Below are 26,418 nucleotides of genomic sequence, written 5' to 3' on the forward strand. Positions count from 1 at the left end.
TTGCCTGGGCCCTGGGGCTGTGGTTTTCCCCCTGTGGGCCTGTGCGTTTCCCGCTCCCGTGCGGCCTGCTTTCGGCCTGTGGTGTCTCTGGCCGTTGCTCTTGCTGGCTCTGGGTGGTTTGTTCTTCCCTTTTTGGGTATGTTCCCGCTCCCCCCGGGGGTCGTGCGCCTTTGGTTTCTTTGGGCTCCTCTCCTTTGGTTTGGGGGTGCCTGGGGTGTTCTGGGGTGCTGCTGGGGCCTCCGCTCTTCCTCTGTGGCGTTTGCTCCCTTACGGTCCTTGTTTTTGGCCTTCCTTTGCGGGGTCCCTGCCTGGGTCCCTGCCTGGGTTCTTCCCTGGCCGCTCGTTCTCTGGTGCTTTTGGGCCTCTTTTTGGCCTCTTGCTGGCCGGTGGTTCTGGCCCTGTTGGTCTGGGTGCCGGGTTGGTCCTGTGTACTTTCCTGTGCTGCTCCTTTGCGCCTGGCTGGTGAGCTGTGACCTTTGTGTTGGTTGCCGGTTGTGGCTTGTCAGTCTCCCTCTCTGTTCCCCGGCTGCTTCTCCTCTCTTGGTGGCTTGGCTTGATTTGGTGCCGGTCCCTGGAAATCCAGCGATAATCGCACTGCGACCAGCGATACCTTGCTGATAGGGCAGGGTGGTTTTAGCCATGTAATCCACCTCCCATTGGATTACATGGCTAAGTCAGATTACAAGCAGGCATAAGGAAAGTAGCAATAACTGTGGTTAGCGCTACTTTTCTTATCGCTCTGCTTGTTTGCGTGCAGCTTGATAATTGGAGAAATGTCGCTACGCGACATTTCTCCAGTTATTCTGGCATGGAACGCCCACTTTGCATCGCATTAGAGATGCAAAGCTGGGCGTTGTTGTAAGGGGCTCTAAATCAGCAAAACACGCCATAGCATGTCTTTGCTGATAAGGCGATTAAATTATCGCCGCTTTTCGCCCGAAAACGGACGCAAAAGCGGCGATAATTTCATAGCGCCGCCTTGCTGATATGTCCCTCTATCTTTATCTTGCTACACCAGCGCAACTTTTGTTTCTTTAGGTAGATGAGTGGGGAAAGAGGTGAACTAACTAGAAGCTATGAGATGGAGACTGGCTGGAGGTCATTGTATCGCCTCCTAAAAGTCAGGTTAACTTTAACAAGCATTTGCAATGCAAATAGGTCTCGCATTTGTGAGTTAGAGCTATTGACGTTGTAAATGGCAGTTTCTTTTTTACCTACACGTTTTATTTTTGGAGTGAATGTATGTAGTGTGCAAAATCCCTTGGAAAGGTCCTGCACTTCGTAATAAATATATTGAAAAAGACGAAGTGTGGATTGTGTCAACACTTGCTTGGCACGTACCTCATGGGTAAAGTGTCGCCACACATGCACACCGTGGTGCTTTCATAATGCGAAACTCATTAATAAAAGTAGTGCTTACAGACTAAACAACGCGATTGGGATCGGAGCATGTGAATCTGAATCCCGGCTTCTCTTTCATTTTCTGGACTATTTGACTCACTATCCTGCGTCTTGGTTATCGCCAAAACACTGGGAGGCAATGAAGTTTGCCAAAGGGGAGGGGGCAGGGGGGTTTCGGGGGTAAATGAAAATGTATTCATTGCCTAGTTGTCAAAGGTCGGCCAGTGCTATTAGTTAAAAGAGTGCAGATTTCATTAAGGTATTAAGAGTACTTTACTCGCATCTATGATGAAATCGACAATAACTAAACAAAATGCCAGAATGCGTGTCAGTTTTCACAGTGTTTTAGACAGTACTGGTTGCTTAGTTTCATTGCATTAATTTTTGTATTTACTCTTTTACACAGCATCCAAAGTAGGTTACCTAACCCCAAAGCCCCGAGTTGTTAAATGACCCATAGAAGGGAGTCTTTTACAGTTGAGCAAATGTGTCCAAATGTAGTTTTGGTAGTGCCATGGAATGATCCGCCAATAAGGTACTCGATGAGCAGGTATTTAACTACACGTTCAAATTGTACGGTATTGTGGCTGTTGTTTGTTTGTACCCAACCACCTCTTTGAATGTGTTTATTAACACAGAGTTTCATCTAACAGACAGTGCTCACAGAGGGGCGACTAAAGCACAGGACAAAATGTATTCATTTATCCCGAGTGTGAAGGCACCCGGAAGCCTTAGGTGCCCGCCCGGAGAGGCTAGGGATCCTAGCGTTTCTACAGACTCTGCCGTGCTTTTCTGCACCAGCAGGGCACAGCTCAGAATCTGCCGCTTCTGCTAAGAATAGGTGAGGGGGATGAGGATGGGGCATGCAGTAGTTACTGGCAGATTTCCAGGTTATTGAAAGTGATGATTCTGACGTGAGGCAATGGAGACTGACTTTGTCTGTTTGTCTGCACCAGTCTATTTTTCTACCATCTACCGGGCTCACTGTCATGTATCCATTCATCTCTCTTTGTTAGAGGTGCGCAAGCCAATATATTAATTAGCAGGTAGAGCCAGCCGGAGACGAGTCAAGCGTATACGAGCCAGTGGGTGAGTCGTGAAAATGATCGGCATGTTAATCATACAGTAAACATGATGTAAATGTGCGATAATGTCTCTTCAGAATTCAAAAAAGTGCATTTCTTTAGCTCGTCACCTCAGTACACAAGATTATAGAACTGAATTGAGAGGAAGTTATAAAAAGTGCTTGTTTTAGGCATGAGTTAAAACACTGCCGCTCCTCCCGCCCGACAACAATGCCATTTGTGAACTAAGAGGCGTCAGTTGCCATGCATACCCCGAATGTTGCCTAGAGTCTTATTATATTTAGAGTAACAATAAAATCTAGTTAATTAAACAAGACAAGTTTTTGTACAGCACGCATCTTGAACGCGCATATTTCAAGCTGGCAATAATAAAGATGAAAACGGAAGTGCCGGCAGGCAGGAAAACATGTACGAGAGTTGGGGGGGGGAGGGGCAGGGGAGGTTGAAAAGTCACAGACTGAGGGAGGGGGTGATGGGGTGGGGAGACAGGGAAGAAAATAGTATTAGGAGTAAAGGGGCCAATAGCCATGGAGGGATACAAATGAAGAATAAGGAGGGACTAACAAGCCTCAAACCAATCGGAAGGCAGCATTTAAGACAAAAGCCAATGGGCAGAGAGTGGGAGGAGCTTCCACAAAGCTTCCACACCACAGTATATACTGCATGCCTTGCAAAGCGATGGCAGCACATTCGCGCTGCAAAGCTAGGGAGACCTAAAAATTCGTACCGTTTTGTTTTAGTTCATTAACTATTTCCTGTCAGTGGCAATCTTGGTAGAAAGCTGAACACGAGTGGGAGGAGATTGTTCGGACGCCAAGTGGGATGTTAGCGTAGCAGTGTTTCCATGGCTAGTTAACTCGTGGTGCGCCAGTGCTCAGTTAACTTGCGCTCTAGCCCCATTTTAGAACGTGCAAGATAACGTCAGATTATAAACCAAATGAAGAACAAGCTACTTTTTTTATATCCAGGTGTGCACTTTTTCCGTTATTTGAAGAAAGGCTTTTTGTACATCTATACTTAATTTTCGTAACCTTAAGGACATTTTTTTAAAGCTTAATATTACAAAAAACCTTGATAAGCTTCTTGTTTTGGTTTGTTCAGCCCACCAACTTTAAGCTAAATTCTCTTTAGTTACTGTACTTTTATCATCGAAGTTGGTTGGGTTTTTAGAGAAAGCCCAAACAGGAGCCCTTTTGCAGTTAAGCATTGCATTTTGAAATGTTCTCCATATATGTACCCTGACACGAAGTTATTTGTGGACATTATCTAATTTACTTTTTTCCCTGTAGCAGCAAAGGGGAATGTAGGCGTTTTCTAAAACGCAAATGTGCGCATTTATTTGGCATTGTTCGCATTTAAATTTGGTCCATGCAATAAGGTGCTCAACATACCAATTAAACCATATAAGTTTTGGAGTATTGCCTCCAATGTTGTTGTTTTTAGGTGATTGTGTTCATTGCTGGGACTTTCCACAATGCATACTTGCCCAAAGATATGGTCGGTGGTCCTGCTTTTATATACTGTAAAATCAAATTACTGTCGCATATTAGCCGTAAAAAATGAGATCCAAGCAATTGTGTGCTGCTGTGGCAACGGAGACCAGTGTGCCTATGTCACCTCCAGACCATCGACAGAACACCTCTCAATGCCGAATAGCCTGTTTCCCTTTTCCATCACATTTGCTTCCTGTTCGATTTTTTTTTTATGCACAATTGCTGACGCTGCCAAGGCTTCATGGGTCCTCAGTCACCTGGACACCGAGTTAATAAAAATAGACCACTACTGTGTATTTACACTGCTAAACAACAACACAAATGCCTGCCTGCGATTCAGCTTCAAGGGTCTGCAGCGATTCTTTGTTGTGGGGTGCTTGTCTGCATTAAATTTCACTTAATTCCAGCCACACACCGCTTCGGAGCCCCAGCATCCTACATTGGTTTAAAGAGTTCTAATGCCATTAGCTGTTGGGTAAATCCTTATTTCATTGCTGGGTGGGGCTACAAATACCCCAGTATTTGGTTATGGTATCTACTACCAGTGGTTCTGTAAATCTCCCATGAGGACTGGCCCTTTTACTTGTGGTGTTACACGGTGTGCTTTATCTAGTCTCTGAGCACTATTTTCTTTAATAACCCAGGACGTGCTTTCCTTTTATATTTTTATTAATAGTAATGGCTGCGGGTCCACTTGAACTATTGTGGCCGCGCTTATTTATGTATTTAATTTGCAGCGCGGTCGGCTTTAACATTAGCGACTGCACTACAGATCCTTTATATATGTGTCATTTTTAGATGAAAGCGCCTCATACCGCGCTTTCACTTCAATGTTGTCCGCGCCCCTTTCATTTCACACTACTCTCTGTATCCTAAATACGGCGAGCAGCATCTAAATAAAAGGGCACGGCCACCATTAAAGTGGACTTGCATTTGCGAGAGTTCGAGCTATTGGCATTATAAATAACAATGCCTTTTATATGTGGGTTTTAAAAAACACAGAAATAAAATACATTGTCATTTACAATGCCAACAGCTTCAACTCTCGCAAATGCGAGACCTATTGCATTAAAAATGCTTGTTTAATTTAGGTTTCGCCTGCACAGCTCTTGCACGGAGCATGAGAAAGCTCTTGAAGTAAAAAAATAAATCTCCTCCCCAACTTGTCAACACCCCCACCGGCCATCCCAGTCATCCAATTGTGTGAGCTGTGGCCGCACCGTATGCTCTTGCACAATTAGGGGTTGGCTGCTGTTTTCTGCAGCTTTTTATCTGAAATGCATATAAACTAGCCCTGGTGTGATTTAATACTTAGTGCACGGCTGTGACAAGCGGTAGCTTGATACCCCAAAGGCCAAATTACTATATATCGTATTTTTAACATGTTTTAAAGCTAATATGGCTTAAAGTTAAAAAACAAAACGCTATGGCGCAGCCAGCATTTACCACGTAATAGCACTTTTTAAAATGGGTTTACTTAAGGTCATGTTGCACAGCCGCTCATGCTGCTGTGTAACATGTTGAAACGCAATGACGAAGCAAATAAATCTCGCATGGGCAAAATCTATTGGCTTTGCCAATGCTTGTTTAAAAATATTGTATTTAGCTGTTTTCAACTGAAGTGAACAAAGGCTACAACCCCCAGAATGCACTTTGGTAAATGACAGATATGATCAACGCAGGGATAATGTACACCATTATTCTTATTGTAAAGCTCTGTTTACAGACGCAAAAGTACGAACATTGATGTAAAAAAGTTTTAAACCTAAACAGGATGCACAGAATACAAGAGACGTACTTCTTATTACAAAAAGAGTATTGTTTCCTACTGGGTGCCACAGTGGTATGTTTTACAGCAACTATTTTGGCTTAAGGTAGAGAGGACAGTGCTACCAATCTAGTGCTGCCTGTCCCAAAACGCCTTATCATTGGGGATTTACCTTTGATTAGCATCTGCTGAATGTGTAGTTTTCCTCCTTGATCTGTATTCCAATCCCATTGGTAACATTTGTACCCTTTGTACATAACTTTGTGTTAAAATTCCCAAAGAGAAATTTAATAAGGCCTCAGAATTTGCCATAAAAGTTGCCTTTAATTGCACAATATGGGGGGGCTGATTTGCCTTTGCTTGTCCAATAATTTCTTTTGCCAATAAACATAGTCAACCTTGTGGCGTAAGTTGCTACACAATGGGCATGTCTACGCTAGCACTTCCTTACAATCTCTCCACCCTTTCCATGGCAGTCTTTCAACAAAGTAACCCATCCAAACACGGTCTATGTTTGGCAATTCATTCACCACCAATTTAGGTCTCAGATACCGACAGTCCCAAGTATCTGTTGGCCAGATTTACCGGCTCCAGTGCACATTGAGTGTGCTTTGGGTAAGCTTCCTGCTCACGATTTGATGGTTTTGTGTCTAGCTCAGTTGTAGCCTCTTGATTCAAGCCCTTTTCTACCTGTCCCTGTTTGTCCCACCTAGGACCAATTCAACTCACAGTATTCTGATTGGCTGTCTTGTATCCTTCCACTGCTGATACTGCTTGGATTCAGAACTATTTTTTTATTTTATTTTACGTACTCCACAGCACGGCATGTGTTTTCTTGCTCTCTTCATTGTACTCTACGTTTCTGCCTCGGTCCCTCCCCATCTAGCTCATATTTTTTCTAAATATGCCCTTCCCCAGCTCTACTACTTCACTGCTCACCCTACCCTCTATCGCTTTACTGTTATGTATGTATTTTATTTTTTTGCCTCCCACTTCGTTGGCAGGCATCCATTTTAAAATGGCTTTTTACCCATTCCTAGATGGCTACCCACGAGTGTGCATGCCGTTGGTGCCTCGTGCATCTATAGCAGCCATCTTTAAATACATTTGTAATGTTCAAAAACAAATATAAATAAATAAAATAAGCAGGCAGTTCAGCCCACCTGGCCCATAACGCCCAAAAGTGTCAAGCATATGTCAAACAGTTTAATGGATATAAACACACAGTCCATAGTCAGGCCTTATTCATATTGTCCCTCTTTCTCAATGAGCAACTTATTTCAGCAGGGACACTACCTTTAAGGTCAGAACTCACCTGAGAGCTAATTGTTCCCTCTGAAGGAAGCTCTACATGTAAAGTTTGAGGAGTCAGAACCTACCCTCTTAGACTGTAGGTCCATCCATAAGGAGCCTTCCCAATCCATGCACATGTGAGTCAGGACCTCTACCCAGAGACACTTGCTCCTCTCAGTTCTAGAATATACAGATGCTTTTCTGAAGCCCTTACTCAGAGCACATGGATTCTCAGTTCCAGGCTATATTGAAGCCTCGGAGACATGACCCATACCCAGAGTCCATGCCTTCCCCAGATCCAGGGTATATCAATGCATAGGAGATAGGGCCCATACCCAGAGTCCATGCCTTCCCCAGATCCAGTGTATATCAATGCATAGGAGATAGGGCCCATACCCAGAGTACATGCCTTCCCCAGATCCAGGGTATATCAATGCATCGGAGATAGGACCCATACCCAGAGCTCATGGCTCCCTCTTTATAGGGCATATCAAAACCCCGGAGATAGGATCCATACCTAGAGTCCACGCCTCCACTGGTTTCAGGGTATATCAATTCTTTAGAGTTTGCACCCTTAGCCATAGCTTCCCAGGTTCCATGGAACACAAACAGAGCGGAGGCAGTACTTACCCCCATGGCGAATACGGCTCTCTGCTGTGAATTGTGCTGCATGTCAGACCTTGGGCTCTGCGGCTGCGAGTGCTGCTGTTGGTGGAACGCGTTAGGCTTTTCAGGAATCAAGTTCAGCGTAGACTCCGTCCCACTCTTCGGCGTGGTTCCCAGTGAGGCCATGCCCTCCAATCTACAGCTGTACAAGATGTCCAAGTTAGGTTCTGTGTCTCAAAGTTAGCAATATCAGGCGTTTAAAAAAATGTGATGTTCAAGTAATATCAGAGACCTCATGGGTCACCGAGCATTTATAAAATGTTCCTAATATGAAACCTAACTATGCACTGTGCTCAGTTGGTACTCCCCTGCTGGAGCTAGCAGATACAGAGGGTCTGTGTTCATTGGTCCCTTTAGATTTATATCTGAAGGTCCATTGTGCTCTCCTAGTAAGGCCATCCATCCTCTATTCAGGCTACCCAAAGCCTCATAGTGTGGGCTCAGTTAATAATCATTATTTACTTAAACATTAAATCCATATATTTGATGTGCTGCTTCTTAACTCTTACAGGGTGACAGAGAACCATCAATGAGGTGGAAAGCAGGCATGGAGCAAACAGCAATTTTGAAACTGCAACTTACAACAAGACCTTCTATAATATAGAAAGCGAACAGTAATAAAATGTGCTATATGTATGGAAGAGGAAAATAAGTTTGGAAAAAGATAGTTTGTGTTAAGCAGTTCATACAAGGCACATATTACATACCAAGACAGCAGTGTAAACACTGTTTAAGAAGCATTAGCAGGTCCTACAATTGTCATTCAGCAGGTATCACATTCCATCCCACATTGTGTAGTCCAAGTGGCAAAATAGCACAAAGACCCATTCCTTTCTGCTCCATAAACCTCCTTGCTTGGGACAAATCGTCTACCCTTAAAGGAACGTTCTCTAACATTGCTTCTAAAGTATGGAACACCTTCCTTTATGGTAGCAGGCTTGCTCCACCCTTCCATGCTTTCAAAACTAGCTTAAAACACACCTCATATGAATAAATTACTTTATCAAACCATTAACATCTATTGAACGAGTATCAGCAATTGCAAGACATCCATTCCAGTTTACTCAATATCCAATAAGACGAGTTGTTTTGCAAGAGAAGCTAAATTCAAGAAGTAGCTAGTGTAGTGATTAAAGTTCCAGGAATTTCCTGATATGTGACAATAGCTTTGAGCGGAGTCATATAGTATGTTTTTGTGTGTTTTTTTTAAACATTTCCGTCTGTATTTATTCATATTTATTTCATGGCCGTCTTATTGGTATTTATCCATATTTAGTTTGTGTTTTCACAATAAATGTAATCATAATATTGTATATTTCCACATTTATTTAACTCTTAGACGTGCACTCTTACATGGATGCCTATTGCATTTTAGCAAATTAAGCAGCCACATAACACTATACAACAAACCACTACACCCACAGGTACATATTAGTGTTATTCTACAAATATATGTATTTAAAGGAAACCTGGTCCTATTTTGTAACTCCCAATGCATAGCTTTTGCCTGGAATACATGAAATACAGCATGGAGATTCTTTCATGAAAAGCACAATTTTCAGTATTCTTCCGCTTTTAAAAATAAATACAAACAGGAAACACATTGTTTTCAGTCTCTATCTGTAACAAGCATTTACAATGCAATGGTCTCGGCATTGGTAAAGTTAGAGCTATTGGCATTGCTCATGACATTATTTTTGTTTATGTTTTTGTTATTAAAACATTTAAAGAAACGGCATTGTTATTTACAATGTCGATAGCTTAATCACCCTCAAATGCGAGACCTATTGCATTTGCACCCACACACAGAGCCACCTACACAGACACTGATTAAGCTATTGACATTGTAAATAACAATGCCGTTTCTTTACATGTTTTAAAAAAACAAACAAAAATAATGTCATGAGCAATGCCAATAGCACTAACTTTAACAATGCCGAGACCGTTGCATTGTAAATGCTTGTTTGCTTCAAGTTTGCATGATCGGTAAGTGAAGGGTCATTGACAGACAATGAGACCCATATTTGAGAAGCAAGATGGCGGTCATGTAGCGGCCGTTAGCAGTAGCAGCATACTGACCGTTGGGTTGTGATTATGAACTGAGCAAAAATAAGTAAAACTGATTAAAACAGACCTCTGGGATGCCGGTGGATGGTGGAACGAGGGAACCGGGACTTGCCCACGAACATTGATACTTTTGAAGGGGCTCTCAGCTGTCCGGTTTTGGGTGACGGCAGTCCTGCTCCACTCGTGCTGTGCTCCGTGCCTGGGGTTTGTGGCAGAGATGGGGCCAAAGGTCGCGGCTGGTGGCGGTAATGAGGAGGTGAAATCAGCCCGTACATGAACCTTGACAGGAGCGGTGTTGCTGGGTGAGGAAACTGCGGCTCAGAATCTGTGGTTGGGGTGGCGTGCTCTCCAGGAGTCAGAGGCAGGACGAAAAGGGAAAGGCGGGGCTGCCGGCAATGCGCGCCCGGCCGACCCTGCGGTGATTGAGCTGCTGCGAGGATCGGGTCAGAGGCAAGAGCTGGAAGAGGCAGCTCACAAGCAACAACAGCCGCAGGCAGTGGAGGCAGCTGCTACAACGCCGAGCTATGCAGACGAGTCCAACACATGCCTACAGTTATCTCAAACCCCCGCAGCGGAACAGGCACAAGGTATGCAGGATATTTCCCCTACCAACCCCACCCATTCCAAGTGTAAATATTAATGACACAAGCAGTAATACTGTAATAATGGCTGGGGGGATGGATATGGATAATACGGATAACATTGACCTCGCACAGCGGGAGATGGGAAATGGTGTCAGTTGGGGCTTGTGCAGCAAGGGACACTCACTTAACTGTACAGGGTACTCGATCACTGGAAGGTGCACAAGAGCACGGCCTAGTTAATTCTAAGAATCTTGATTCAGTCTCTAATGCATCTATAGACCGGAATAAAGATCTGTCTGAGAGTGTCGTGACAATGCTTGGGATGCAACGGGGGGATGTGAGGCTGCCAAATGAAATTAGTGACTGCTTCTTTTCAGTGTCTCCTGCAGCCGAGTGGTCTATGGAAGAATCAGAAATGTCCAACTACCCCAGTGATAGCGAGAGTGAGCTTGAAGAGGGTGGAAAGAATAGTATTGCGACCGCACGCAAGACGGCTAACAAGCCCCCGGATTCGGAGGCGTGTTTTTCTTTTCTCTCCTCTTGCCATTGGCTGGAGGAGATAATTCGAAAAGTAGCAAAAAACACGCCCCCGAATCCGAAGAGGACGGGGCTTGTTCGGAGAGACAAACCTCTTCTCCAATGGCTGGCCAGCATTCAAGAGGCCAGCCAATGGAGAAGAGGTAAAAAAAAGGGGCGGGTTAAAGCCCCACTCCAAAACGTTAAATCTCGGAGCAAGACTGCGCAAGCGCAGCCTTCGAGCCGAGACCTAAAAACCAGTAAAAAACGGAAAACTGGGAGCCTTAGTCACAATATAACATTTATATCATGACATATGGAAGAGTATAGTCTCCCTATAAACGTCTGGCATTGATTTTTTTAGAACAGGCACTTTCTGATGCCAGAGTTCATCACTTGGACTGTATGTATAGGCGACTGGCGTCCCGAAACAAGACACCACCCCCAAGCACAGAGACCCTCACCGCCATCACATACTATGCCTGACCTCACGCGACCACACTAGGGTGACCTCCTAATGTCACTAGGGACATAGTTTACTGTTCTGGGCATTTGCGTGCCTCCTTAACGGTTTGTAAGTAAAAGGCCCAGGCCTGGAAACAGTGCCTGTGATCACATGGAGTGAGGTAGTCACCCTCATCTCCACTCATATAACATTCCTATGCAGCATTTTATCATCTGGCGGCCAATCTGTGTCTTTCTGCTGAGGGGTCCAACCTGTGCTGCAGTAGTTTCCTGCCTCCACCATAGGGGGAGCTCAGTAAGACCTGCAACGCATCCAACATCAATCATCATGGAAGCGGGCATCTTAGCGCACCTCTGATCTGCCTTGGCAAAAACAACTGTAAAAATCCGCCGCTCTTCTCCACCTAGAATCCTGGTCCTCCACACCAGTGACGCAACAGGAAAAGCCCCTCCCTTGGTGCGCGTATCACCACTTCTTGGAACCACAGACCGCAACATCCCATGCAGCACACACACAAGCTATGGGTGGATTCAAGTTGATTGTATGTCAAAGGTGCGGGGATGAAACGAAAGATGCATGTGAATGAAATTATTTCCAAGGATGTTCAAGGAAAAGTACCACACGATAAAAGAAGTCTGATTTCCAACAAAGCAGCATTGACTCCTACAGGACTAATCTTGGATAAAAGCTTCAAACACAGAGTTTGGGAAATTTATTGGGCATCTGCCTTTATTGGTTTATAGATGAACGGACTCGCTTCACCCTAAATGAAGCAGTTTTTGTAACAATTCCAGTGTCCTGAAGTTAGAGGATATGCGTCCATAGCACGCGCTACATACGATTACCATGTTTAAAGCTTGATCAAAGAATAGGAGAGCAGGAGGATATCTGCGTTAGATTAATAAAAATGTATTACCGATCACTATCAATTTATTGAGTTTGATTATACGGTTTCTTTAATAAATATAATATATTACACTATTTACAACCACTAGCTGTCATCTACATTAACTACAAAAAATATCTTTCTTCCCCTTCGAGATCATTTTAAGTTCGATGTCCTGCTAAAACAGGCAACATCAGGGATATAACCACAAATTCACTTTGTTGAATTATTCAAATATAAGAAGAGGCCCTGCAATCTTTCTATCATATTCAAAGTGATTATTTTCCGAAAGGTTTAAGAGAGCCGACCCTTCCTTTTGTTATATATTGGGAAGATTTGGCCTCCACCTTGGAAGTATACATTGGTTCAATTCCATTTCAATGTGTCTCTAAAACCAAGGCCATGTTTTCCAAATTAAACAGTAGTAACTTTCAATTAAAGAAAATGGACCTAAACATTGTATTTTCTACTGAAATGAGTTAACATGAATTACATTTTGCTTGTACTCTTTTAAATTAAAAGGTAACAAAATCAGAATATTGTGACACAAACTTGCAGGCATCTCTTACTGTGCATTTGTTTAAGGGATCTTCATTGTGTACCCCAATTTCATGTTGGAGTTATTACACAACCCTACACAGCTTTTCCACCCCCCTGAGGAGAACATGGCAGCCGCTGCATGAGTTGGCCGCTTACACGCCGAAGGCACCCGCTCCTTTATCACCATGAGATTAGCCCCTCTCTCTTAATTTTGACAAAATGAACAGAACGTAGACTAGAGGTGCCACCTCCCCCCGCAACTAACTAATTCATACCTTTTTTCGGGATATGTGCCCTGTTGTTTTTGCCCCAGCAGTCTCGCCTGTTTCCTGTGTGGGCTCTCGCTGGGAGACGGCCGCCCTGGAGCTGAGGAGGAGCCGCAGAGCAGCAGCGCACTGTCTCCTCCGGGACAGCACGGGCAGCAGCAGCACACCTTCCGTCTGCTCTGCCTGGGAAGTAAGGGGTCAGAGCGGTCAGGACGGAAAGACTAAGGTGCCACAGGAGGCACAGAGTCAGCTCTTGAAAACATCCCAACAGGTTCTTGAGGACTTTTCAAGCTCAGTCTTGGTGGAGCAAGGTAAAGGGTGTGAGGGGGGTTTCTTGAAGCCGCCTAAATCCCCTGTGGAGGGGAGAAAGCTTTGGATAAAAATTGTGAAAAAAAGTGCAAAGCGCCAACTGCGGGCAACTAGTCGCACTAGACAGGGACAAGGGTAAGGTTTATGGCCAACTAGGATGGAGAATGTGTCAGATACAGAGATAAGGTTCGTCCTCGTCTGACTTAGTCTCTGAAATAGAAGTAAAAAATCCTCAGCAGGTCATGGCAGCAGGTTGTGGCTGAAATGGGTTTCATGAGACCGGATAGCCATCAGACGAAGTCTTGGTGAAGCCGTTGACTTTTGGCAGGAAAACTCAAAGCGCAAGAAATTCTAAATTTCTGCCCAAGAAGGGTCTTTGCTGGCTTAATACGTTTGCTGCCTTCAGCGTGTGAGGATTTCTACCCTCGGACGTAACCACTTTTTTGAAGCTCAGATTCCTCCAGCAGGGCAGGCTGAAAGCTGTAGCTAAACTGGGCTACACAAGGTCGGATACCTTCTCCGCCACGTCCTGCTAAAATGGATTTGAAGCTGCAGAAAAGCTAAGAGCAGGAGCCACCTGAATCTTTGGCCCAGCAGCAATGCACCTTCATCGGATTGACTTAGCAGGTGTGTGCCGGTCTTCTGTCGGTTCTCCAGGAAAAAAAAAAATTGAAAACATTATAAGTCCAGAATTTTAGAGCTAGGCAGGGAACTTACACTCTGATACTTATCTACGGTTCCAGAGCCTTAGGAACATCACTTAGAGGCAACTTAGAGGTTAGGGCACACCCCAGCAGAAGCCAACAGTAAGGTCCAGATAAGGTCCAGTTGGAACTGGTCAGCTGGGCTCTTCAGGAAAGTAGGTTTCAGGCAGCTTTCATGTCCCTAAATTCTAACAGGAGGTCAGCCAACTGAACCTTGGGGTCCACCGCTCAGTACTGGATACAAGTGGGAGCAGGTCTAATCCATACGGTTCTTCTCACAGGTAACAACAGCAGGTGCAGTCCTTCTTCTGTGTTCCATAGGCCCACCAGTGTTCTGAAGAGGGCACTGCAAGTGTTTCATTTACGTCCAGTGCCAGCCTAAGGTGAGGAAACTCCTGGCAACTTCCTACAGATGGGGTAAAAGTTCCCAGGGGTGATCCTGCCCACTTCTGCAGCCTTTCCATTGTGTTTTACAGTAAACCATCCCACCCTACCCTCCTTTACCTAAAGCCATGATGGCAGAATCTTTCTTCCCCTGTGCAGAGCCCACTTGTGCCTACCTAGAGGTGTGACTATGATAACGAGCAAACCCTCCCTTGTGGCCAGTCAAAACCGACAAAGACATAAACGGTTCAGGGAAGGTCTTCTCCCACAGGGATTGGTGCCTGGCTGGCTAGTAGAACAACAGAGGGAGCAGGCCCAGGTGTGAACTACATCTGTCTGTGAAAAGACAGGCATTCTTTGAAGTTAATGAAGCTCCTGGGCATAGCACAGATGGCAAGCCTGTCAGGGAAAGGTAAAACCCTCTCTCTGTTTTTTCACCTCTAGGAGCCAATTCACACCTTCAAGGAGCCATTTAGCTACTGGATGACAATAAACACTGGCAGAAAGGAACATTTGGCTTGGGCAGGAAAATTACAACTTTTGAAAGTGTAATTTTCAAAACAGCAATCACAAGCCTGTTCACTCCCAACACACTCAAAAGGGGCCACTCTAGACTAGATCCTCTCTAAGGAATCAACAGTCAAGCTTATCTCTATCTGACCACCACGCCATTGCCTCCCTGCTACCTGGCATCCACAAGACTAGGGCACCTCAACCGGTTATTCCTAAACGCTGGGTCAGAGACACCAAGAACCTGTACCATAGGGAGCTGGACTCTCGCTGCAAATCTGACCACCCCCTCGCATATCACAACGGTCAGTGATATTAACGATCACTACTATGCAACCATATTGAACATTCTACATGACCTAGCTCCACTAAAACTGAAAAGAACCCAACTCAAACACAGAAACCCCTGGTTCACGGGATCCCTTAACAATGAGAGGAGATCCCTACGGCAATCTGAAAGAATCTGGAGACAGCACCCCTCTGCCACACATCTAAAACTTCTACGCCAGGCCAGAAATACCAACAACAGAAACATCCTCAACTCAAAAAAGGAATTCTTCAGAGCTGAACTGGGGAACGCCAAGAACAGACCCCACAAGCTCTTTGAACTGGTCAAGCACCAATCTAATAAACTGGCCAAAACACCAAAAGAAACCCCAAAGTCTCTAATATGCTCAGAGGAATTCTCCTCTTTCTTTGCAGACAGAATCACAGCCTTAGGAAACGATCTCAGTTCAGCCATATACTGTCAACCCCTGCTCAACCTGCCTCCTCCTTCCGCGCCGCCCTCCCTGGATTCACCTAAAAATCATGCTCACTGGACCGACTTTAAATTCTATGACGAAGCCTCTGTCGCTAAAATACTATCCACCCTAAACCCGAATAACCATTTTAATGACCCGCTCCCCTCAAACTGCCTTACTGCTGTCGACCACTCCATTACTCCTAGCTGGACTGCAATAATTAACGCCTCTCTCCGGCAGGGAGCGGTTCCCGACTCTCTGAAAGCCGGTCAAGTCCTCCCAATTCTGAAAAAGCAGTTGCTTGATCAAGCTTCCTCAGATAACTTCAGATCTATCTCCAACATCCCTCTCTTAGCCAAAGTGCTGGAGAAGTGTGTGCATCAACAGCTAAGTCAACACATCAACAACTTCCACCTACTCGATGACTTCCAATCCGGATTCAGACCTGGGCACAGCACTGAAACCACCATGCTCCAAATCGTCGACAATGCCCTCCAAGCCCTTGACCAAGGCAAAACCTGTCTTCTAATCCTCCTAGACCTATCCTCGGCCTTCGACGCGGTCAACCATGAAAAATTACTCGAACGCCTCAAACTCAGGATGGGATTGGATGGTCCAGTTCTTGAATGGTTCAGGTCCTTCCTCCAAAACCGTTCACAGAGATTCCGAATTAATGGCAATCTATCTGCTCAATCTCCGGTTGGAGTCCCTCAACGATCAACCCTGTCCCCCACCCTCTTCAACCTTTACCTAGAACCGCTGGCCGAAGTACTACGCACTGAGAATATCTCCTACCATATGTATGCTGACGACACTCAGATCTACATAAAAACTTCATCTCTTGAGGAGATTCTCTCACTGAACGAGGCCTTGAAAGTGACTGTCCAATGGCTCGCCTCCAATCAACTCAAAGTCAACACAAAGAAAACTGAATTTCTCCTAATTTCCCCTCCAAAAACCAACTCTGAGATTCAAATATGGATTAAGGCTATCACAGCCTTAAATTGCCCAATGACTATCATGGACTCGGCCAAATCCCTGGGAATTACCCTTCACAATAACTTGAACATGCGTGACCACATCAACTCGATGGCCAAATCAGCTAGATTCCATCTCAGCTACCTAAGGAAACTGAAACCCTTCCTCGAGGCTCCTGACCTAAAAATGGCAGTCCAAGCTCTAGTCATCTCCAGACTGGAATATGGCTGTTCCACCCTCTCGGGTTTACCCAAGATCTCCCTGGCTCCTTTAAAAGCCTGCCACAACGTGGCAGCCAGACTGCTTACCGGCACAAGCAAATTCGACCACATTTCTCCACACCTGTAAGCTTTGAACTGGCTTCCCCTTGAGGCAAGAATATAGCTTAAACTAGCATGCATCACACATAAGGCTCTATACTCGAATTCGCCTGCATATCTTGCTGAGAAACTTGTGATTTCCGGAGGAACCAAAAACTCCCGGTCCACCAAAGACCTCTTGCTCCAACCTGCACGCTTTCTCTGGGGCTGCACCAAGAATATGGAACTCTCTCCCGCCACCCATCAGAAGAATCCCTTCTCTGGCACGCTTCAAAAAGGATGCCAAAACCTTCCTTATGGGTAAAATCCTCGTTTAAACTCTGCCTTCAACCACCACTGATACCTTAATCTACCTCTGACCATTGCCGCCCCTCAAAGTAACTACTCACCCCACCAAGAAACCTGGGGTCTTGTCTGGAGTATTTGTAAATGCAAATCGTACTTACTGTAGGAGAGTAAGATCTGCTTCTTATAGTTCCCCCACTTTTTGCTGATGTTACATTGTTTTTCGACTTTAGTCTGGCTGGGGCCCTGCTATCCAGGACCCCAACCTAGCTGCTTCCTCTCTAAATGGATTCCATGAACCTTAGTTACACCACAGATTGTATTCTGGGGTTCCCTTATATGGTATACTATGTACCCAGGGAATAGGTACCCCAGAGGCCTACCAGGGGCTGCAGCATGTATTATGCCACCCCTGGGAAGCCCTCCAAAATGACACCACAGGTCGCTACTGCCGCCTGAGTAAGGTGGTGCAGGCACCCCTTACTGAGATATATGTTCACTATATCTCACCCTATCACTGCACTTATAAACCTATCAGTCACCCCTATGGCAGGCCTTATTAATACTAAAGGCAGGGTGCTTGGTTTTATGTGAGAGGGTTCCCATGCATGAGCAGAGACCCTCTGCAGCCTTCGGAATCTAATCTCTGGGGTTGTCTGTGATACAGCCTGACCATATACTCTTAAGTGCATTATAACCTCGCGGAAAATGCTAACTTTGGGATGGCTGCATGGAAACATGTCGTGTTTGGTGTCAAACACCTTGAAATCATACCTCAACACCAGTAACTGGTGTGGAGTATGAACCCACCCTTCTCGAGGGAGAGGCATGACAGCACCGGTATACCCGGTACCAGCTAACAGAGCCCTTGCATCACAAAATGGATGCTGCCAGCCACAGACACAAGTCTGGCCTCCTGCTGCTGACCGAACCTATGACAGGGGAGTCCTGGACAATAGGTTTCCTGTCACAGGGAGGTGTTATCAATCAATCAATCAATCAAAGACATTTATAGAGCGCACTACTCACCCGTAGGGTCTCAAGGCGCTAAGGGGGGGGGGGGTGCCGTTACTGCTCGAACAGCCAGGTCTTCAGCTTCTTCCTGAAGGAGAGGTGGTCTTGGGTCAGGCGCAGGTCGGCCGGGAGGGAGTTCCAGGTCTTGGCGGCCAGGTAGGAGAAGGACCTTCCTCGTGTTGTCGCTCTACGGATGCGTGGGACGGCGGCGAGGGCGTGGCTGGCTGATCGGAGGTGGCGTTTGGGAGCGTAGAAGTTGATTCGGTTGTTGAGGTAGCTCGGGCCTTGATCGTGTAGGGCTTTGTGTGCGTGGGTGAGGAGCCGGAAGGTGATTCTTTTGTTGACGGGGAGCCAGTGTAGGTCTCTCAGGTGTCCGGAGATGTGGCTGTTTTGTGGGATGTCGAGGATGAGTCTGGCTGAGGTGTTCTGGATCCGCTGGAGTCTCTTCTGGAGCTTGGCGGTGGTTCCGGCGTAGAGGGCGTTGCCGTAGTCCAGTCGGCTGGTGACGAGGGCCTGGGTGACGGTTTTCCTGGTCTCCGTGGGAATCCACCAGAAGATCTTCCGAAGCATGCGCAGGATGTTGAAGCAAGACGAGGAGACGGCGTTGACTTGCCTGGTCATGGAGAGGGAGGAGTCCAGGATGAAGCCCAGGTTGCGTGCGTGGCTCGTCGGTTTGGGTGCGGTGCCCAGGGCGGGGGGCCACCAGGAGTCGTCCCAGGCGGAGGGCGAGGAGCCCAGGATGAGGACCTCCGTCTTGTCTGAATTCAGCTTCAGGCGGCTGGTCGTCATCCACTCGGCTACCTCTTTCATCCCTTCGTGCAGGTTGGCTCTGGCGGTGGTGGGGTCGTTGGTCAGGGAGAGGATCAGCTGGGTGTCGTCGGCGTAGGAGATAATGTTGAGGTTGTGTTGGCGTGCGATGGCCGCGAGGGGGCTCATGTAGACGTTAAATGTTGAATGTTGTTAAATGTTGTAGACTTGTAAAGTGCACAGCTACCCCAGCAACGGGTCATCCCGTCGCTGTAGACCGCTGGGGAACCCGTCCTGGCTATCCCTGTGAGATGGTCCCTTTCTGGGTATCTCCAAGGTGAAACCAGGCATCCCCGGCGTCTGTGGGGGGCCGTTGTAGAGATGAGGCAAGCTTAATGCCCAGAGTTGCCGAGTGTGTTCCTGGTTAGAGTAGGTACCGAGGTGAGAATTATCGAGTCCGGTTTGACCCTGGTCCACGACCCTGCCGCGTCGGGAATTGAACCCTGGTCCCTGGCCGATTCTCAGCTTACGGGTCTGCCGCCTCTAACTAGTGAGCCACACCTCTCTCGTTGAAGAGGGTAGGGCTCAGCGAGGATCCTTGAGGGACGCCGCAGATGACTTCGGTGGCCTCTGACTTGTACGGAGGTAGGCGGACTCTCTGCGTTCTTCCGTCGAGGAAGGAGACGATCCATTCCAATGCCTTCTCCTGGATTCCGACGTTGCTGAGGCGCTGCACTAGGGTGTGGTGGCAGACCGTGTCGAAAGCCGCGGAGAGGTCTAGGAGGATGAGGGCCGCTGTTTCTCCGTTGTCCATCAGGGCTCGGATGTCGTCGGTGGCGGCGATGAGGGCGGTCTCGGTGCTGTGGTTGGCTCGGAAGCCGGACTGTGAGGGGTCGAGGGATCCGTTCGTCTCGAGGAAGGCGGCCAGCTGTTTGTTGACGGTCTTCTCGATGACTTTGGCTGGAAACGGGAGTAGCGAGATGGGGCGGTAATTCTTGAGTTCGGTGGGGTCTGCTGTAGGTTTCTTGAGTAGAGCGCTGAGTTCGGCGTGCTTCCAGCTCTCGGGGAAGGTGGCGGTGTCGAAGGAGGTGTTGATAATGTCCCGCAGGTGGGGTGCTATGACAGCGTCGGCTTTGTTGAAGACGTGGTGAGGGCAGGGGTCGGTCGGAGATCCGGAGTGGACGGAGTTCATCATGCGTACGGTGTCTTCGGTGCTGATCGGAGTCCAGGCTCCGAGGGTGGTGGTGGGCGGTGTTGTTGTGGTTGTGGCGTGCGTCGGTTGGATGCTGAAGCTGTTGTGTATGTCCGCGATCTTGTTGTGGAAGTAGGAGGCGAGGGAGTTGCAGAGGTCTTGCGATGGGGTGATGTCGTTGTTTCCGGCGTTGGGGTTGGAGAGCTCTTTCACGATGTTGAAGAGTTCCTTGCAGTTGTGTGCGTTGTTGTCCAGTCGGTTTTTGAAGGCCGTTTTCTTGGCTGCGCGGATCAGTTGGTGGTGCTTCCGGGTGGCGAGCTTGAGGGTGGTCATGTTGTCCGGTGTGGGTTCCTTTCTCCAGACTTTCTCGAGGGCTCGGCAGTTCTTCTTGGAGCTCTTGAGTTCGTCGGTAAACCATGGGGCTTTCTTGCTGCCGGGTCTGCTGGGCGGGGTCCTCAGAGGGGCGAGTTCGTCTGCGCAGTTGCTGATCCACTTCGTGAGGTTGTCGGCGGCCTGGCTGGGGTTCGCTGAGCTGGCAGGAGGGTGCTGGCTCAGGGAGGCGGCGAGCTGGTCGGCGGTGATCTTGTTCCAACTTCTACGGGCAACCTGTTGCTGGTGGTGGTGGATCGTCGTTCTTTCAAAGGTGAAGTGGATACAGCTGTGGTCCGTCCAGTGGAGTTCTGTGGCGTGGCTGAAGGCGATGTCTTTGCTGGATGAGAAGACGGCGTCGAGTGTGTGTCCGGCGAGGTGTGTGGGGGTGCTCACCAGTTGCTGGAGTCCAAGGTTGGCGAGGTTGTCCAGCAGGGTGCTGGTGTTGCGGTCGTTGTTATTCTCCAGGTGGAAGTTGAGGTCCCCCAGGAGGATGTAGTCAGCGGAGGGGAGGGCGTGCGGGCTGATGAGCTCGGCGATGTCCTCGCTGAATTGAGTGCGTGGTCCCGGGGGTCGGTAGATCAGGGTGCCTCTGAGGGTGGTCTTCGGGTCGGTGTGGATCTGGAAATGCAGGTGTTCGGCGGTGGTTAGGGTGTTGTCGGTGCTGGTCGTGATACGGATGGTGTTCCTGTGGACGATGGCGATGCCTCCTCCAGTCTGGTTGTCGCGGTCCCTCCGGGTGATCTTGTAGCCCTCTGGGATGGCGATGGCGATGTCGGGCGCTGAAGAGGCGTTCATCCAGGTCTCCAGTGTTGAGCAGGATGCACTTGAGGTGGTTGCTGCTGGTGTTCGGTTTGGCGGGCTCTGGTGTGGGGCAGGTCCGGATGCAGGTGAACTTGCAGGCGTGACAACTGAAGGGTCCGTAGGTGCGTCTCGGGGTGGCTTGGTGGCATCCTGGGAATCGGCCGGTGTTGAGTGCGATGAGGGTGGCGGCGGTGTACGTCAGGCCGGTTGGCCGGGGTCCTCGTAGGCCAGGGGTCCTGGCACTGGGCGCGGTCCAGGCGCGGACGGGCGTAGACGGGCTTACCTTTGGCGCACCTTCGGCGCTCAATCGGCGCACCCGCTGCGCGTGACCGCTGCGCGTTCGCACGGTCGCCATATATGGCGAAGTGCGCGGGGGGGCGGAGCAGCTGGGAGGCGGGAGCGGGGAGGGTACAGAAGAAAAAAGGGGCGGGGTCAGCGGTGGTGGCGGGAAGCGGGGAGCGGGGAGGGATAAGACGGGGGCGGCTGAAAAGTAAGGCAAAACAGGCAAAATGGGGGAGAAAATAACAGAAACACAGCAAAATTACCAATCAAGCACAAATACAGAGGAGACAGTGACACCAGGCAAGAAGCGAGCACAGACCACGCCGCTCGATGGCAGGGGGCGTGGTCACGCGGCGGAGCCGGGGCAGCGAGTCAGACGGCGGGGAGGTACACGCAGCAGCTGGTGGCCGTGCGGCGCGGGGGTGTCCTAGAACTAGGTCACCTCCCAGAAAGGCCTTAGTGGATTAGGGCTGGGTGGGAGCACTCCAGGAGTGCTTTGAAGTCTGCACTGGGGGCACATTTGGTGTCCCTGGGCATAGTCCAGCTCAAACCGGTTGCAGGGGATACCAGCCCCTGCTCTGGCACGAAACTGGACAAAGAAAATGGGTGTAGCCACCCCTTTTTTGTGACCCTCCCATAGGTGGGTCCCCAGAGTATGTCCAACCCCTTCCTTGGGTATAAGAAAGGAACCCCTGGCTACAGGACTTTAGATAACACCTGGACAAACCTCTGATACAGAAATCCCGGAACTTCGACGAGCTACACGACTAAATGACTGAAAAATCTCCCTTGGAGTAAAAGAGTTACTCTCCTGCTTGGCAGGCACCAAAGACGCATCTGACCGATTTGCATCGCCAAAGCTCCCGCCGGACTCCGAAGTATTTGCAACACAGGAGGTGGGTTTCCAGACTTCCCAGAGGCTGACCCGAGTCCCCAGCAAAGCTGAGACCCGTAGCCCTCGTGGGTACCGTGGAACCGGAACCCCTGGACACTGTGCACATTTGCAAGTGCATCAGCTTCTCGACGTCCCTTGAGACTGTGCATTGGGTTACTTGTAGCCCAGACCCCGAGCACCTTTTCCACCGAAGATTGCTGGCCTACACTCCACGAGTGATCCGAGAGCCGCCCCTTTGTGTTTTCGCTCCAGGCACCTTCGCAATCCCTGGTTCGTTGACTGGTGGGTCCCTGTGAAGGCAACTTGAACTTTAATTGGGCTTCTCTGGTTGCTCCAGACGTGCCCTGACTCTCCATCGCTTGGGGAGTCCTCAGGACCTTGCTGGTCCGCACCGAAGCATCTTTCCTCTTCCTGCGTGGGTTGCTGTTGCCAAGGCTTGTTGTGTCCAATCTGGGCACCGACACTGCAGCACTCGACATCCTTCGTGGGACAGCTCGAATCCAGCTCCTGGTCATCCTCGGCGCCTCCTGGTCCTCGTGGCTGAAGAGTCAAACTTCCCCTCCTCGCACCTGAAGCACCCGACATCGGTGGGCATTCGTCTATCGTGCCCCTGGTCACTGGCAAGTGACCCAGACTCTGTCCCCTCTGCTTTCAGGTTCTTCACATCTTCGATCCAGGCTTGGATCTCTTCGGACACTTCTCCTCTTCCCGGCAGCAGCACGTTTCAGCATCCTGCCATTGAAAACGACGATGCAACCCGACACCATTTGACACCTATGGACCCGGCTTCCCTGGGTGAGGTAACACGAGTACTCCGGTGCTCCCGTGGGTCTTGGCCCAAGAACCATTTAAGTCCAAAAGATTTTGCTCCTAGTCCACTCCTAAGTGTCCTTAAACGTTAAAATTCTAACCGCGACGTTCCCCATAGAAGCTAACGGAGCTCGCGGGCTGTGTTCACACACTGCACACATCCCCCGTGGGTTCCCTGTGTCACTACCTTGGGTGGTTCTCTGGGGTCCCAGCGATTCTACAGGCTCTAGGCCTTGTGTCTAGTCAAGTCGTGGTTCTTATACCACTTTCTTAATATATGGTTTGGTTCGCCCCTAGGGCCTATCGTATATTGTGCTAATTTACTGTGCTATTTAAAGTGTAACATATGTGCTTTGACCTCTAGCCTCATAAAGAGACTAGTAGGGTCTGTTTAGTAATAAATACATAGATTTTATATATATACCTGGTATGGTTCTCCTTTCATTTAGCCATTCAAGAGATTATAGACTGGTAAAACAAGCTGCTTTACATTCCTTCAAGACTTAGCCTGAAGGCTGCTCTCCATAGCTACCACTAGGATAGATTTCAAATAAGGTTGTCTTTAACCTATCATCAATAAGGGGCTGTATGGACTGGTGCAGGGTGCCCACTATAACTAGTGGACAGCATATCCCAGGCCAACTTCTAACACTTACTATCCCTTATGTACCCCGCACGGGGGTCCTATTGTGAGTATTTGTAAATGTAAACTGCACATACATGTTCCTTCCATTCCCCATGTATCCAGCACCCCGCCCTCTCCTATTCAACTGTATAGTCCTTTGTTTCCAAGCCTTTTCTACATTTCATTGATTCCTGTAAAGCGCTCTGATACCCTAATGGGTCATGTTTGCGCTCTACAAAACACTAAATAAATAAATAAATAAGCAATATAAAATCTAACTTGACCATTACGTTGTATTATAAATGACTATAAAAATGAGTCCTTGAATCATTTTTTCTAGCTACTCTCAAATGGATGTTAAACATTCTAAGGTGTTATAGTGTAACTCAGTGCTTTTGTATTGGAGAGCCATTCCACGGTGAAAAAGTATTTGGAGACTTTTCACACAAAATACACAAGACTTACTTTTTAAATAGCATGCACCCTACCCTATATATTTAGGTCCATCTTAGAGGTGACATATAAGTATTAAAAAGAAAGGCTTGGGCTTGGCAAAAGGTTTATTATGGCACGTCTCTTGGCAGTTTTATACCTGCCTGTCCAGGCTGAAGCGGTAGGTCTGGAGACATAATTTGCTTTGTCACTCTAGTGGTGGAACAATATGTGCTGCAGTCCTCCAGTGCAAAAAGAACAGATGATAGACAGAATACTGAATCAATCAAACATTCAACCCCAGTCCCAGATCTTGGTTAAATCCATTGGTTATTTTCACGCCATGCCTTACCAGTTTACACCCAGTCATATGCAAATCAGTCTTGACCCTGTTCCCCATGTGAACAGTCCAGCCCAAACTGCCAGGCCAGGTCTTCCCTTGACCAGAAACAAGTATCCTGGGATCGGTTTCAGGGTAACACCCCTCATCAGCCAGGCTAGCTTGAATCTGGTAGTGTAGCGAGCACGGGACCCACGTCTAGGCATCCCCTTCTCACTTAGGTCAACAAATGCAAAAAGAAGAGATGATGGACGGAATGCTGAATCAATCAAACATTCACCTCCAATCACAGATCTGGGTTAAATCCATTAGTTATTTTCACGCCATGCCTTACCAGTTTAGACCCAGACATATGCAAAACAGTCTTGACCCTCCAGTGAAATTTAATTTACGCCCTGGTAAATGTTTGTGCCATACACTACAGACTTATATGTAAATTAGATATGCCCATTGAGAGTGTAGCCAATTTTGACATGCATTAGGGGTCAGAACATATACACTGGGCCTTGATTAGCAGTACCCCAGTGTGCAGAGTTAAACAAGCATTTGCAATGCAATAGGTCTTGCATTTACGAGAGTTTGAGCTATTGGCATTGTAAAGGACAATGCCTTTTATGTATGTGTTGATTTTAAAACAGATAAATAAAAGGCTTTGTCATTTACAATGCCAATAGCTTAAACTGTTGCACATGCGAGACCTATTGCATTGTAAATGCGTTCGGCGCCCGTGCTATAAAACATTTTTTTAAAGCGTTAGGAGAGAGAATCTCCAAAGCTATTTGAGAAAATAGTGATCGGAAGCTGTAATTAGAGCCTACCGAATAATAACACATGTAGCAGGGAGTGTCGCCATGGGTTGTTACAAAATGAGACAAGGCGGTACTACGGAGAGACTACTAAGCCTATTGACCAATGAACAGCCACAGTTTACAGTGAACAATGACAAGTCAATGAAAAATGTGGGCGGAGCTTCAAGTCCTTACTTGAATACAGCATGCCTTGCAGAGCAGCGCATGCGCTGCCCAGGCTCGACCCAAACAACCAGCAGCATCAGTCCAGAAGAAACAGGGGTGACATACAATAAAAGGCATTTTCCTACAGGCGGCCTCTGCAGTGCATCAGCACAGCCCACTGCTTAATTAGAAACCTGTTCCTGAATTGTAAAATAAAACCTAAACATTCAAACTGCACACAGGGCCCATTGTTAGCAGACTATAACAGGTAAAGCTTGAAACAACGCTGAGCTTAGCCATTGCTCCTTGTGCAGTAGTCTTTGTGTAAAAGCAAACCCTGAACATTCTAAATAGATTCAGGGCCAGGCGTTCATTCCACATTGCACAAGGAGTTTCAAAAATGTCTGAGCATAACCACTGTGCGTTGTGCGCGCTGCTATATTCACAAAAGCTAAACTTTCTAACTGCAATCAGGGCACACTGTTAGCTCTGCCTTGCTGGCAGCTTCAACAATCTCTGATTTCTGTAGCCAGAATGTGCTTTTTAAGTAAATCATTGTGTAACTATTACTTTTCTCTTATTATTATCACAACTAAATAATGTAAGCCTGTATTTACTGCTTTAAATAAACATTTAAATGTTTGAAAATTCTGCAATGTTGTTATGCTCATTGCACAGTAAGCATTCAATA

General features: G+C 47.5%; 1 protein-coding gene across 3 annotated transcripts in view; it reads right to left on the minus strand.

Moving 5' to 3' along the window:
• LOC146839628 (membrane-spanning 4-domains subfamily A member 15-like) overlaps positions 1 to 26,418 on the minus strand; it is a 111,634-nt gene that overhangs the window by 84,141 nt on the left and 1,075 nt on the right. For all 3 annotated transcript variants that reach the window (XM_085651716.1, XM_085651713.1, XM_085651715.1), the window contains exon 2: positions 7,671 to 7,848. In XM_085651716.1, the coding sequence (XP_085507842.1) occupies positions 7,671 to 7,832 (162 nt within the window). In that variant the 5' untranslated portion in view covers positions 7,833 to 7,848. The remainder of the gene's footprint in view (positions 1 to 7,670; positions 7,849 to 26,418) is intronic.

The sequence above is a fragment of the Triturus cristatus genome, chromosome 4_1, assembly GCF_964204655.1.
Source record: "Triturus cristatus chromosome 4_1, aTriCri1.1, whole genome shotgun sequence".
Taxonomy (NCBI): Eukaryota; Metazoa; Chordata; class Amphibia; order Caudata; family Salamandridae; genus Triturus; species Triturus cristatus.